Genomic DNA, 14,947 nt, shown 5'->3' on the forward strand with positions numbered 1-14,947 from the left:
GATGCGGGACTCGATCCCAGGACCCTGAGATCATGACCTGAGCCGAAGGCAGCGGCTTAACCCACTGAGCCACCCAGGCGCCCCTCAAGTCTTATTTTCTAATAAATGCACTTAGAGTTATGTTATAAATCTCCATCTGAGTACTCCTTTGGCTGCCTCTCACATACTTTGGTGTAGACTTTTGTCATTGTCATTCTGTTGCCATCCAAAAGGCCTAAAACCTGACCTATGCAAAGCCTAACTCATAGCAAATCCCCGATACAGTGGGAGAAGCTCTGCCACTTTTACATACCTCATGTGACCTTGGACAAGTCCTTATCCCTATCTAAGCCTCAGATTATGTTTTTAGCTCCAAGGGTAGTACGTATGAAGTAGTGTGGCTCACAGGCCACACATAGCAGGTGCCAAGAAATGGTCTGAAGGTCAGGCTTGGTGGGCTCTAGAGCCCTGTTCTCTGACCTCACTTGCCTTAGGAGTGGGGTCTCCTCACCCTTACCCCAGTCATCTCCAGAACACCCTCTTAACTTCGTGAGCACCCATGAGGAAGCCATTTGCTTAGTACTTACCAGGCCCTCTTCTGAACGCCAGGAATAGAGCAGTGACCAAGACAGTCGGGGACTCTGCCCTCATGAAGGTGACAGCCTAGCAGCAGAGAGACTGAGGTCTGTAATGGCAGAGCGATGTCCCGCTCTGGACTGCCAGAGAATGCTGCAGGGAATGGCAAGGGGCCTGGAGGGTAGGCAACAAGAGGGCCTGGCTCCCTGCCAGGGAGGGCTTCCCCACGAAAGTAGGAGGGAAGCAGAAGCCTGAAGGAGGAAGAGTCTAGGCAGAAGTGGGAAGAGCGTCACAAGCAGCAGAAACTGCATGTGCAGAGGTCCTGTGGCTAGAGGTGACAAGAAGGACCAAAACATGGTCATTGTGGGGTGCCTGGGTGGCTCAGTCGGTTAAGCATCTGCCTTCAGCTCAGGCCATGATCCCAGGGTTCTGGGATCAAGCCCCATATCAGGCTTCCTGATTGGTGGAGAGCCTGCTTCTCCTTATCCCTCTGCCTGCCGCTCTGCCTATTTGTGCTATCTCTCTGTGTCAAATAAATAAATAAATAATCTTTTTTTTTTTTTTTTTTTTTTAAAAAGGTCATTTTCACCAGAGTAGAGCCAATCAAGTAATATTGGAGAAGGAAGCAGGGTCACATCTCACGGGCGACTTTAGGCCACTGGGAGCACTAGAGGTCACAGAGGGTTGAAAAGTAGTGTTCAGCTTTCAGGGGCTACAGGGAAAGGAATAGCTTTAGAATCCAATATGCCTGAGGTCCAGTCCCCCGTTGACCATTTAGATATCTGAGGTCTGTACTGTCCCCTATCCTCCCAAAGCATCAGCCTTCCTCGTATGAACAAGGAGGGTGGTCATAGGGGATGTGGAGATGGACTGAAATGTTCCTCAGGAGGCTGAGCTCAGGCTAGTGTACACCACAGGCTCTCCGTCCTGTCCTCTAAACCCAGCTTCACCAGGACTCTCCGCACAGGCTCTAGAGCCGGACTGCCTAGCTTGTCTTACTGTAACGGCGTCTGACAGCATCTCCTGGAGCAAACTTCCACCCCCAGATGAGGGAAGCAGAATCCCTGGGAGTAGGGTGGACTCAGGAGGTTGCTTGACTGAACCTGATGTCCCAGGACATTAAGATACTGCCAGCCAGACGCCTGGGTACCTTTAAAGCCCTGCATGCTTGACTTTCCTGGGTTCCTTGCATTCCCTCCCAGGAACGAGCAGCTCTGCTCAGGCGGTCAGGAGCTCCAGGTGTAGGCCCAGGCACCCACTGACTAGCTCTAGGAACCTGAGCAGTCATTCCCCGGAGAAGGTTGGAATGATGGTCATGGCCCTGAGCAGGTGTGCCACCCAGCAGTTGGTCACCAGCTCTGTTCTCTCACAGCCTGCCCTCTTGTACCTGGTCCCCGCCTGCATTGGCTTTCCTGTCCTGGTGGCACTGGCGAAGGGGGAAGTGACGGAGATGTTCAGGTAAGGCAGGGCGGGGGGCAGACACCTGCATGGCACAGGTGCACTCGCAAGCAATTCGTGGAGCCTGCTGGGGCTGCTTGTACACGTCTCCAGGGGAACATTGTTCCTGCCACCGGCCCCACCCCTTGTCCTTTCTGCCAGCACGTGGGTGCCTGGCCTGTGGCACCAGTGGGAACCTTTCTGCGGGGCTGGGAGCCAGGGGAGGGCAGCCCCCACATCCAGATGCCTGCTGGGTCTTCAGAAGGGACTGGCTGGTGTAGTTCCCTCCCGCCCCAGGCTGCCCCACTGTCAGAAGCCCCAGGTTCCCAGCCTGCCTGTGACACCATGTGACTTCAGGCAAGTCTTTCCCTTTCCCAGCCTCAGCTTTCCCATGTGAGTAATAGGGAGGATCCTAGTGTGGTAGGAGGTGCCCCAGATTGGAAATCAGGTGTCAGTCCCTGTTGAGCCGCCTCAGTGGCTCTCACCCATAGCTCTGTCTCAGCGAGTGTCTCACTTGCACTCATACCCCTTCCCCGTGGCCATATGCACTTCTGCCACACCCTGTGCACAGCCCCACCCATAGCCCACGGCCTGCGTGACTCCAACAGGTGTCTGCTCCCCAGCACCACTGACCCCGCCTGCCAGGGACCCAGAAATAGCTGCCAACTGCAATTGAAGCTGCCCACTCGGGGGCCTTCCGCCCAGCTCCACCTGCCTGGCCTCCAAGTTGTCCCTCGAGTGCCTGCCAGGGCCATCTGTGCATCTGGCTGCCTGCAAGGGAACCTGTGACTCACCCCTCCTCCATACCTGCCTCTGCCCTCCCTGTCTTGCCTAGAAGCCCCAGGCTCCCAAGCTGCCTGCCCATATCTCCTGGCTGGCAAAGCCCTGTGGACTCTGAGGCCAGGCTTGGGGGTGACCTTGGAGGCAGATGTGGGGACGGATGGGATCTGATCCCTGAGCTCAGCACCTACCCTCACCCTCTGGCTCGTCCATTCTCAGCCACATCCCTGCCTTGCGGTCACCATCCCCCCATCAGTCCCAGTCCTGTTGTGTCCACATAGGGTCAAGCTCTAAACTCCCAGAGCGAGGGCACCTGCTCAGTGCTTGCTTTCCATAACTGTTCTGCCACATGGGCACTCTGCCCCTCTGCCCCTGCCCCCAGGAGGTTCTCGGGTTAAGGTGAAAGAGCGGGTTGTCTCTCTCTTTCTCCAGCTCTCTTCCTAATTCTCCACCTTATCTTTTGTTTTACTTCACCCTTGAGAGATGCTCTTTTTCTTTAATTCACTTAGTTCACACACTCACATGGCTCAAAATGTCATGGCCAGGAGAGGGAAAACCCCCTCGCGCCGCAGCCACCCCAGAGCGCTGTCTCACAGACACCACAGCACGCATGCGCGTTCCTGCATGGATGGAAGCACCTTTGGAGTGTTCTGCATCTGGATTTTTCACACAAACAGCAGGTCTCAGAGGTGTTTCTGCAGCAGCACCTGCACATCTCGAACATCCTTGCTCTTTTGCACAGCTGCATGGTGTCCCTTTGTATGGGTGCATCTTTTTTCTATACACCTAGTAAGTCCAGCTGCTTTCGCACTGAGTCTGAAAATGCAGAGGAAGATAAAAATAAGACAGCTCTGCTCCCTGCTCCTTCCAAGAGAAGTCTCTGTCCCCTTCCCTTCCTCCCCTAGTCTTTTCCTCTCCATCTCTTTTTTTCTGTCTCTCTGTCTCTCACACAGCTACGAGTCCTCGGCGGAAATCCTGCCTCACACCCCGAGGCTCACCCACTTCCCCACAGTCTCGGGCTCCCCCGCCAGCCTGGCCGACTCCATGCAGCAGAAGCTAGCTGGCCCTCGCCGCCGGCGCCCGCAGAATCCCAGCGCCATGTAATGCCCGGCAGGTGCCCACCTGCCCGCTTCCCCCCACTGCCCCGGGGCCCAAGGTAGGGCAGACACCCCAGCTCCAGTGGATGGGGCCGGGAGCATTGCTAGGGGTAGGCAGCAAGTCCTCCACTGTCACCAGGCAGTCACCATACCCAGCCTCGGGGCCGGAGCTGGGCTCTAGAACCTCATTGTCCTCGCCAGTGGTGTGGGCTTCATGTGAGAGAGCAGAGAGCAACGGCCCTCATCATTCAGGAATAGATGCTCTTATTGTTGGCCTCTATAAGAAACCCTGGGCAGGTCACTTTCCTCTTCCAGAACCTCTCTCTGTTCATCTAAGTGGGCACATTCCTGCCTCCTGGGGTTGACCTGGGGAAGAGATACAGGTACTGTCCTTGGCGTGAACTCAGTTGCTCAATAAATGGGGCCCATAGCAAGACCTGAGCCAGGGTGGCAACCTTCGAGAGTGGCACCTTGCCACTTCCCAGAAGAGCAGCCCCCTGCCTGCCTGCGTCCTGGGGCTGAGTTGTTTGACACCTGCCACGCACCCTGGGAAGCAGCTCCCCCTCCCATGGCCTCATCCTGGCTGCCCCATTTTTTTCCCTACTCTCTCCAGTGGAAGGTCCAAGAAGCTTAAAGTTAATCCACCCAAGCCCAACCTCTCCTCCATCTGCTGCTGCCCTCCACTACCTCTTGGCACCACCAGGCACAGAAAAAGGAGAGCAACCTGTCTGAGAAGGGCATACGGTGGGGCCGGGGCCAAGCCTGGAAGATGCTGGGCCGTGAATGCCAGGCTGGTGTTCCTTGTGTGCCCAGGGATTTTCCTGGGATGGTGGCGAGGTGGGGCCTGGAAGTTCTGCACTCCCCCTCCTCTAAAGGTGTTGTTCTTATTGTTTTGTTTTTTTGGTCAGTTATGAGGAGTCAAATCCTAAGGATGCAGCAGCAGTGACAGAGGGATCCAAAGAGGGAACAGAGGCCTCAGCATCGAAGGGGCTGGAGAAGAAGGAGAAATGATACAGCTGGGGCCTGACCCTCTGAGGGCCAGGCCAGGCAGGCGGAGGCAGGCCAGTACAGGCCTGCATGGGCAGAGGACGCCGGAGGCCGAGGGTGCGGGAGGCTGGGCAGCTCCAGCAGAGGGGCGGGGGCAACAGGATCCCTCCTGCGGGGACTCCCATGGTCTGGTTCCCTCATCCCCCTTCTCTGGCCTTCCTCTGCCCCTTCTCATCCCCTGCAGGCAAAAGAAGCCCCAACTCCCCCACCCTCCCAGATGCCAGGCGGGAAAAGTGGGTCTGATTTTTAGATTTTTGTATTGTGGACTGACTTTGCCTTACATTAAAAATTCATCCCAGGATCCCCTGGGTAGCTCAGTCGGTTAAGTGTCCAACTCTTGATCTCGGGGTTGTGAGTTCAAGCCCTATGGTTGGGGCTTGAGCTCCATGCCCAGTGTGGAGCCCACTTAAAAAAAAAATGTCATCCCATTGCTCAGATAGGCCACTGTGCCCCTGGAGGGATTCTCTGCATCCAGCATCTTGCCTTTACTAACGCTCACCCTGCCACTCAGAAACTTGCCTGGAAGCCCCTTCCTGGGAACTAGGAACTCACAACCTCAGGGAGAGACCCTGACCTCCAGGTCCTTCCATCTTCATGGATGCCCGCCTAGTGCCTAGCTAGCTCAGCATGCCAGGGATGCCTCCTGCCACCAGAGGGGGCCCACGAGCCCTCCTTCATAACCACCCCCACCCCCTCGTTTAGTTTTCTTCACATTCTTCACAACACTTGGGTGCAGTGAGGCTGTTAGGTGCTCCATGTATCACCCACCTACCCTGGTGAGACAACAAGGGAGGGCACCAAAAAGCTGACCTGATTCAGCAAGAGGACCAGTATCTGCAAAGCTAGAGAAATGGGCAGGGCCTCATGGATCCCAGGGAAGAATTTAGATTTTATTCCCAGGCTGGCAGGAGCCAGGTCTTTATGGCTTCAGCTGGAGAGCACATGGACTCTAGATCGCCCTGGAGATCACGGCCCCATCATTCCTATTCTGTTCATTCCCAGCATTCTTCCCAAAATGACTATGCAAGGCCAGAAGGATGCTGATGCTAGAAGCCACCCGCTCCGCACACTGAGGCCAGTCACAGCACAGGGCCAGGGCCCCTGAGAGGCTGGAATGGGAAGGAATGGGGCCCAGTGAAAGTTTGCTGAAGACAGCAAGGAGCCATGGCCTGCAAGAATCCCCAGTGGACCAGGCAAGGGGTGGGCCCAGCCCTTATCCACCTGCCTGCTGTGGGGTCACTGGGTGGAGAAAACAGGTGGAAGGGGGTGACCACCAGCCCAGGACTCGGACCTCCAGCTCCCAACACAGGGCTCGCTCATGCCCAAGCTTCAGGTTCAAAGGCTGAAAATAACTGGTTTCCAGACAGTTCGGAGGTGGCCAAAAGACAGGTATGAGCAGAGAATGGGAAGTATCCGTGTATTAAATTGTTCCCAAGCACCTCACTCGAAGATTTCACCTCATTTCAGTCTTGGGCTCCAGGCACTAGTATGAGCCCCACTGTGCAGATGAGACCATTGAGGTGGATTACCACAGATGTGCACTTGACCTCAAGCAGTCCATGTTGAATTCCCAAATTCCTAAGGACTGTGCAGCTCCCCTCTAGGACCCTGGGCCCGAGTCCCTGGCTAGTGTTCTGGACACCTTTGAGATAGCTGCCCCACTTCTCTGGGCCTATAGAGACAGAGAGGAAGGCTAGGAGATCCCAAAGGTTTCTCCCAGCCAGGGGGTCCCTTTCAGGGGCTTCTCGGATCCCTGCCGACCCCTGCCACCTCTGGAGGGGAGGCCGTGTGGTCCTGGAACAAGGCCCCTCTGAGGGCAACAGATGGGGCAGGCAGCCCAGGCACACAGCATGGTTGGCTCTGCGGCCCAGGGCCTACAAAGGCCTTATTGAGTCACCGCTGGCCCCCGGCGGAGGCTGAGGTGGCAGTGGCGCCGGGCGCCTGCCACCTAATGACCGGCCCGGCCTGGCCAGATGTTCCACAGACCTCGGCAGCGGCCATCCAGGGCCCGCCCGGCCAGCCGGCACCACAGAGGCCACTCTAATTCCAATTAACCAGCTTCAGCTGAGCAAACAGCGGGCAGCAGTGGCCCAGCCCGGGCGGTAGGCCCGGCCCGCAGAGCCTCCGAGTCTAGACTCCAGATGTGAACCGCCACCGCCAGAGTCCCATGGAAAAATGGCACCAGGCCGGGCATGGATTGAGCCTGCACGCTGGAGAGGTGGGGGTGGGTGGCTGGGTAGGGTTCTGGATGGGCCTAGTGCCAGCCTCACCCCGGGTGGGAGTGGATTCTTGGGAAACTGCTCCAAAATCCCCAAGTCCTGTCCCTGATTTGTTAGGTGTTCCCCTCTGGCCACAGGAGGTGGAAAGGGACTCCAAGGGAGAAGACCAGCCCTGCTGAGAGCCCTAATACAATTTTATTTGTACTTAACATGTTTCTAGCAATATGTTACATATTTTTGAAATATTTAGTCATTACAACAACCCCATAAGGTAGTACCATCATTTTTACAGATAAAGTAAACTGCAGCAGAGAGAATTAAGTACCCAGGGGGGATTTGAACCCAGGATGCCTGGCTTCGAAGACCATGATGTTCACCACAGGTGCTGTTTGACATAAATCAGGCTGCTGGATTCCGGGTTCCCTTTCTTGGGAGCAGCGCTGGAGAAGAGGGTCAGCGTCTTGGCGGAGCAGGGCTGGCTTGCCACGCTGACTGGAGGGGCCTGCCCACTCTGTCCCGTTTCCTCAGCTGTGAAATGGGAGCCTCCCAGCGCGACTCCAACTTCTGGGGGTAAAGCCTCGAGATACCCTTTCAGGCCTAAACACCAGGAATGAGTTGGGCACTGGTCAAGAAGCTGGGCACAGCAGGGAACACAATGTCAAGCGCTGAAACAGACTTGAAATGGCTGAACAGGGACGCCTGGGTGGCTCAGTGGATTAAGCCTCTGCCTTCAACTCCGGTGATGATCTCAGGGTCCTAGGATCGAGCCCCGCATCAGGCTCTTTGCTCGGCAGGGAGCCTGCTTCCCCCTCCCTCTCTGCCTGCTTCTCTGCCTACTTGAGAGCTCTCTCTCTCTCTGCCAAATAAATAACCTTTAAATTTTTTAAAAAGAAAAGAAAAGTGGCTGAACAAGTGAAAAATGTCAAGTCAACACTTGGGACGGGAGTGGTGCCTCCGGTTTCCCCAGTCTTGTCTGGGGTACCCGAGAGGCAAGGCGAAAGCTTGCGAGATCCAGGAGGTCAGAACTCATGCGTCCTTGCACAAATGGGAAGACTGAGCACTCCCCCCCCCCCACCACCCCCCCCAAAAGTCTCACAACGAGTGGATCCCGGGGGCTGCTCAAACCCGTCAGGCTTTCCCACCGCTGGGATTCCCTCAGCGACTCCAGGCCGGGTCTTGGGAGGCCGAGGCTGCATCCTGCCCGGGTGCGTCAGGAAGGGCCGAGCGGGAAGGAAGGCACCACCCCCACCCCCGCCGCGGCCACACCTGGGCTCCCCCGGCGGGCGGGGGGCGCGGGCCGGCGCCTGGCTCCAGCGAGTCTGGGCCGCCTCCCCGCGCCGCCCCGCGGGGGCCGCCAGATGGGCCGGCCGCCCGCCCAGCGACGCGGGCAGGAAACGGCTGCTGGGCCTGCCAGGGATGCGGCCGCGAGCGCCGGGGGCGGGGACCGCCCTGGGACCGCCCCCTGAGGGGAGGGGCCGTCTAACCGTGAGAGCCCTGACTCCCGGATCCGCCACCGCTAGCTGGGTTCCCTTGGCCAAGGTCCTCCCCTTCTGTGTCCCCCAGTTTCCCCACCAGTGAGACGGGTCTGTTTATCCTAGCTCTTTTCTTCTTCTTCTTCTTCTTTTTTTTTTTAAAGACAATTACTTGTTTTAGAGAGAGTGAGCAGGGGGAGGGGAAGAGGGAGAAGGAGACTAGCAGACTCCCCGGTGGGCAGGAAGCCCCTATGGAGCTCCATCCCAGGACCCTGAGAGCATGACCTGAGCCCATATCAAGAATTACATGCCGGGGCGCCAGGGTGGCTCAGTGGGTTAAAGCCTCTGCCTTCAGCTCAGGTCGTGATCCCAGGGTAGTAAGATCCAGCCCCGCATGGGGCTCTCTGCTCAGCAGGGAGCCTGCTTCCTTCACTCTCTCTGCCTGCCTCTCTGCCTACTTGTGATTTCCGTCTGTCAAATAAATAAAATCTTAAAAAAAAAATTCACATGCCTAACTTATGGAAGCATCCCGTAGCCCCTCCCACCTCTTCTCTTACCGCCCTGTGACTGTAAGCAGTTTCTTGCTCTTCTGTTCCTTGGTTTCCTTACCCGGGAAATGGGGTGACCAGGAGGAGCCTTTTCCACTGGAATACCAGCTCTGGGAGAGCTGAGCTGTCCTCCCTACTGTTGTAACCTAGGGCCTGGCCCAGTGACCAAAACATGAGGGCACTCAGTATTCGTTGAAAGTCCCAAGTATTGAACAATCCCAGGGACCTAACTGATAGCAGGCACTTCATAAACGAACACACGTTATCTTGGGTCTACCGCTCACCAGTCATATAGATGCAAGCTAGTGTCTTCTTGTCTCTGAGCCTGTTTCCCCATATGCCTGGTACGTGGCTATGAGGATTAAGTGAGATAATCATGGGAAGCTCACATAGCAGGTCCAGGTCCTCAATAGATGGTATCTATGGAAGTATCCACCAGATGTGTAAAAAGAGATACTATTCAGGTAAATGTGAAGGCAATTTGGGAGGAAATTTCCCTTGTATATGTAGTCTTTTGTATATTTTCTATTTTCTTTTAAGATTTTATTTACTTATTTGTCAGAGAGAACATAAGCAGGGGGAGTGGGAGAGACAGAAGCTGGCTCCCCAGTAAGCAGGGAGCTTAATGAAAGGTTCCATGGATCCCAGGATCCTGGGATCATGACCTGAGCTGAAGGCAGAAACTTAACGGACTGAGCCACACAGGCGCCCCTGTATATTTTGTATTTTTTTAAATTTTGAGCCAGGTGAACATAGTTTTCAAAAACAAATACAATTGAAACAATACAGATATAACTGAGAATAAAAAGAAATCCAGCCCTAGCAGAATGAAATATTAACTATTACTTCCATGTGACAAAGGAAGCATCTAAAAATCAGAGAGGGTCTGAAGCTGCGCAGGATCACAACGGACTAGGAAATGGCAAAGATGCAATTTGAATGGCAGTTTGTTGGACTCCAAATTAAATACAGAGAGGAGGGATCACTGCTTCCAGGAGTGATCCCAGGCTGAGTAGAGGGGAAAGGCCAGCAGAGTGAGAAAAAGCGAGAGAAAGAGGAAAAGGTGAGCAAGTCCAATAGGCCAGGCCAAGGAGTGTAGCCAGGCTAAGCAGTGGGGAGGCAGTGGGGAGCCAAGGAAGGATTCTAAGCAGAGTGACATAGTCCTTTCTGAGCTTTAGAAATGGAGGTCAGGAAGCCAGGAGTGGGGCTGCAGGCCCCAGATGATGATGCTCTGAGTGATAAAAGGACAAGGGCCATGGACATGAATGGAAAAGAGAGACTGGGAACTCAAAGCCAGCCAACGATGGACCCACATCCATCCACATGTCCCTCCACAGCATGGCAGAGCCACAAACCCAGGTGTCCCAACTCCCCTTATCAATGTCCTTTCCCCTGAAGGGTATTCAACCCACACCACTCTCAACCTTAAAAATGTCCTAAGACCCGTGAAGCAATCCTGGGCCTCAATGAAATGCTAGGAAAATCCTAGGTTTCCAGGCGCCTGGGTGGCTCAGTTGGTTAAGCGTCTGTCTTCAGCTCAGGTCATGATCCCAGGGTCCTGGGATGGAGTCCCAGGCTCCCTGCTCCACTGGGAGTCAGCTTCTCCCTCTGCCCCTCCTCCCACTCATTCTCCCAATCTCTCTCCTTCTCTCTCTCCCTCTCTCTCTCTCAAATGATAAATAAATAGAATCTTAAAAAAAAAGCCTAGGGGTGCCTGCGTGGCTCAGTGGGTTAAAGCCTCTGCCTTCAGCTCAGGTCATGATCTCAGGGTCCTGGAATCTAGCCCCCACATTGGGCTCTTTGCTCAGTGGGGAGCCTGCTTCCTCCTCTCTCTGCCTGCTTGTGATCTCTCTCTCTGTGTCAAATAAATAAAATCTTAAAAAAAAAAAAAAAAAAAAAGCCTAGATTTCCAGCATCTTTGAGTTGAAGGGGCTCAGGACCAGAGTGCTGAGCAGGGTGGAGAGCGGAGATGGTGTCAGCACCTCCTACCAAGAGGCTCTGGGCCAAAGGCCTGGCTCCTGTTTGCATGTGCTTGGCATGTAGCTGATGCTCCACACTTTGGGGGAGTGTGTGAGCCTGCGCATGCAGTTAGCCTAGGGGCCTGGAGCACACCCTTCCCTGCAGGCACCCAGGAGGTGTCCGATCCCTACTGGGCAATGTAAAGAGAAACCTGGCACTAGGAGAAGAAAAGGAGCAGCTACTTGGGGTGCCTGGTGGCTCAGTTGGTTAAGTGTTTCTGCTTCCACTCAGGTCCCGTTCCTGCGGTCCTGGGATTGACCCCTATGTCAGGCTCCCTGCTCAGCGGGGAGTCTACTTCTCCTTCTCCCTCTGCCCACCTGCTCCCTCTCGTGCTCTTGCTCTCTCAAATAAATCAATAAAATTCTAAAAAAAAAAAAAAAAGGAGCTACCTTTATTGAGCACTTACTGTGTGCCAACCATTTTACATGAGTTAGATTCTTAAACCTCACCTCACCCTCCACGTGGCAAGTCTTCATTATACAGACAGGACCGAAGGGATAAAAGGGACCTGCACAGACAGCGATCCAACGGCCTGCCCAAGCTCTGGGCTCACATGTGGCCACCACCCCTTATAATTGTTTTTTTCTGTCATTAAATAATCATTTACAAAAACCTTTTATTATCCAGAAGCTTATATCCATGCCTTGGAGAAAATTACAATATATATATATTTTTTTAAAGGGAAAATAAAGCAGTATATTCCTGCCACCCAGAGATCATCGCTGTTGACACTTCAACATAGATTTCAGTGTTGTTGGTTTTCTTTTTTTCTGATGCTTATTATGTCTTTTTTTGTAAGGCAAATTGTATCTACTGGGCATCTATTTTGACATCTAGTTTGTTTCCACTGTTAACAACTTTCCCCTTCCCATTTTGGTCAGTGGGACTCTCATCTAAAACCCTGACTGCTTCCAACCTTTTTTGTTATTTAAAGGTGGACCAGGTGAGACAAACAGGCTATCTGCATGTGAAGACAGACCCCCGCGAGGCGGATGAGGCCCGCTGGGCTCCGCGGTGAGCCCTTCCTCACTCCCCTCTGTGCCCTGCCCGCCCCGGAGTTGGGAGACTTGAGGAGCCAGGCCCTGCACCCTCCGGGGAACAGCCCTGCCCGGCGGGTGGGGGTTGGGGGTGGGGCAGGACCCAGAGAAGAACGAGCCCCTTGGCTCTGCAGACAAGGCCTCCACGTTCCTGTCCCTCGCAGGCAAGGTGCCCACCCTTGCTGCTAAGAGTTGGGTGCCCACCGTTTCTCCGGCTCCCCCAGGGTCCAGTGAGGGCCCTGGAATGGGGGAGAGGTGGAGGTGCACGGAACACTCGCATCATACATGGGGGGCGGGAAGTAGAGAAACCCCCAGAGCTAAGGCTGGGAAGCCAGCTGCCAAAGTGTGGAGTTGGGGCAGTTGGGGCCGGAGTCCAGCCTCTCCCCCACCAGTCCTTTCTGCAGGAGGGATCCTCCGGGCTTCTCTGGAAGTGTGTGTGTGAGTGTGTGTGTGTGTGTGTGTGTGTGTGCGCGCGCGCGCGCGGAGGGAGAATGAATATATTCTTGGGAGAATCCCTGTGTGTCCAGGTCTGCACAAGTGTGCAGAAGCGTGAGGGTGCTGAGGTCTTCTGTGGATGGTGTTGTGGACGTTTCCCTGCCTGGTTGCGTGGACGTGTATTGTGTATTTTAAGTGTGTGCCTGGGCACGTGGGTAGCTCAGTCAGTTAGGGGTCTACCTTCCTCTCAGATCATGATCCCAGGGTCATGGGACGGAGCCCTGCCCTGGGAGTCTGCATCTCCCTCTGTCTGCCGCTCCCCCTGCTTGCGGTGTCTCTCATTCGCTCTTCCTCAAATAAATACATAAAATCTTTAAAGAAAAGAAAAGAAAAAAAGAGTGTGTGTCTGTGAGAACACTGCACTGGTGTGTGTGCGTGTGAGAGAGAGAGAGAGAGCAGGATCCTGTGTGACTTGGGAGAGCCTCTGGGCTTGTGAAAAGGTTTTTGGAAAGGCTCAGCCCTGAGGAGCTTCTACAACCTTCCTCCTGCCCTCCTGTGTGTAAATCCGTGTTCCAGGTCTCATTCTCTGGTCCCTGCTCCCCTCTGCACAGGTCACTCTGAAGCCTCGGTTCTCTCATCTGTGAGACACGGAAACGGCACTGGACATCGTTGTCGTTCTGATCACTCCTACTCTCCCCACCACCTGCCTCCCCTCCAAACACTGGCTCCGGCCTTTCTGCTCCTGTCAAATTGATGATATCTTTGTCTCTAAGCTTAAAACCTGCTTTTCCCAATTTGCTCACCGACTCTTGGCTAATCCCCCTGGGTTTACCTAGGACAGATTTTACAAGAATGAAAGAGCCATTCAAGGAACAGCCAGGAAAATGCCCCCACAGAGCGGCTGATCCCAAGCAGAGCAAGGCTCTGACTTAAACTGACTTAAACTGTTCAGGCCCAAATGTGCACACTATCAACTGAGAGGGGGAAAAGTGGGGGGGGGGGGTGTCCTTGAAAAAAATCTTTTTGTTTTCAGTCGGTGTCTCTCTCAAGACCCACAGGATGGAGATGTCCTAAAATAAGAAATTAAACAAGAGGGGAAATCCCATTATCTAGGTTTTTTTAATGGGCCCCTTAGGATTCCACGGGGACCCCCCCCTTCCCAGCTGCTGTGTGGTCCAGGCCTGAGAACGCCAAGCCCCCAGCCCTGGGGCCCACGCCCACCCACCACCCAGCCTCAGCGTGGTTTCCCAGGATTCACATGGTAATGAAGGCATCCATCTTCCCCCAGACACACACTGGGCCTTCCGACCCTCCCAGGCCCCCTGTACAATGGCCCCCAGTGCCTTAGCCTGCCACCTGTTGGACTTTCCCAGGGAAGGGAGGGAGAGGGTGGAGAAGAGCCCCTTCCTCCCAGCCCCCAGCCCCATTTGCCCCCCGGTCCTGGGAGTCAGATGGAGAGGGCACCCATGTCTTCAACTGCTTCCCCCTACAGCAGTCTAAGCTCTCAGTTTCCTCATCTGCAAAATGGAGGCGATGGTACTTGGGTCCCGGTGTGGCTGGAATGATGTCCTGGGGAATGAGCCTGCCAGATGACAAACTGTCAGTCATCATGATGAGGGAGCTCCTTGTCACAGTGTGTCCCCACCACAGCCCTTTGGAGTGTGGCCTCTAGGATCCCATTTGCAGGAGAGGACGCAGAGGCCCAGGGAAGATGGACAGAGTGCCCCATGCACCACCGTCCCTCGGAGCAACAGAGTCACGACTGGAATCCAGTTCTGCCTCACCCCAGAGCCTGAAGTCTTAACCATATTAGATCTGTACCACCATCATTATCACCATCACAATTACTGAGTGAGATAATGACCCTGGAAAAGGTTACAGAAAGTTCTTAAAGGAGCTAGGAAGGGAAGAAGGCCTACCTGTTACTCATCTCTATCTCCCCAGGACTTGGCCAGACAGCCTGGCATACAGTAGGGGCCTAATAACGGAGGACTGAGCAGGGGAGGTAACTGAGAATCAAAGCACCCGTCTTTATTCTCTGGGTAGTGGAGTCGGCTTCCTCATCTCTTACACTCTGCTGAGCATCTCGTGCGTGCCAGGCCCTGGGCCCTGCCTGGTTTCAAACTGTCTCCGCACTGCTTAATCTGATGCGGGGCTCCATGCCTAGACCCTGGGATCATGACCTGAGCGGAAGGCAGAGGCTTTAACCCACTGAGCCACCCAGGCGCCCCCTCACTGCCTCTTTAAATGGAGTCTTGGGGGCGCCTGGCTGGCTCAGTCCCTCAAGCATGCCACTTTTGG

General features: G+C 54.7%; 1 protein-coding gene across 5 annotated transcripts in view; it reads left to right on the forward strand.

Moving 5' to 3' along the window:
* The window catches only part of HM13 (histocompatibility minor 13), a 49,896-nt gene extending 36,614 nt beyond the window's left edge, over nucleotides 1–13,282 (forward strand). Inside the window, exons 11-14 of one of the 5 annotated variants that reach the window (XM_059406730.1) lie at nucleotides 1,928–2,013; nucleotides 3,726–3,872; nucleotides 4,483–4,659; nucleotides 4,778–5,233. In XM_059406730.1, coding sequence (XP_059262713.1) covers nucleotides 1,928–2,013; nucleotides 3,726–3,872; nucleotides 4,483–4,659; nucleotides 4,778–4,880 — 513 coding nt within the window. In that variant the 3' untranslated portion in view covers nucleotides 4,881–5,233. Of the gene's footprint in view, nucleotides 1–1,927; nucleotides 2,014–3,725; nucleotides 3,929–4,482; nucleotides 4,660–4,777; nucleotides 5,234–12,108; nucleotides 12,189–13,257 lie in introns of those variants that run through there. The other 4 variants (XR_009405450.1, XM_059406732.1, XM_059406734.1 and 1 more) reach the window with 4 other exon arrangements.
* Nucleotides 13,283–14,947: the final 1,665 nt, after the last annotated feature.

Source organism: Mustela nigripes, chromosome 7 (assembly GCF_022355385.1).
Source record: "Mustela nigripes isolate SB6536 chromosome 7, MUSNIG.SB6536, whole genome shotgun sequence".
NCBI classification, from domain to species: domain Eukaryota; kingdom Metazoa; phylum Chordata; class Mammalia; order Carnivora; family Mustelidae; genus Mustela; species Mustela nigripes.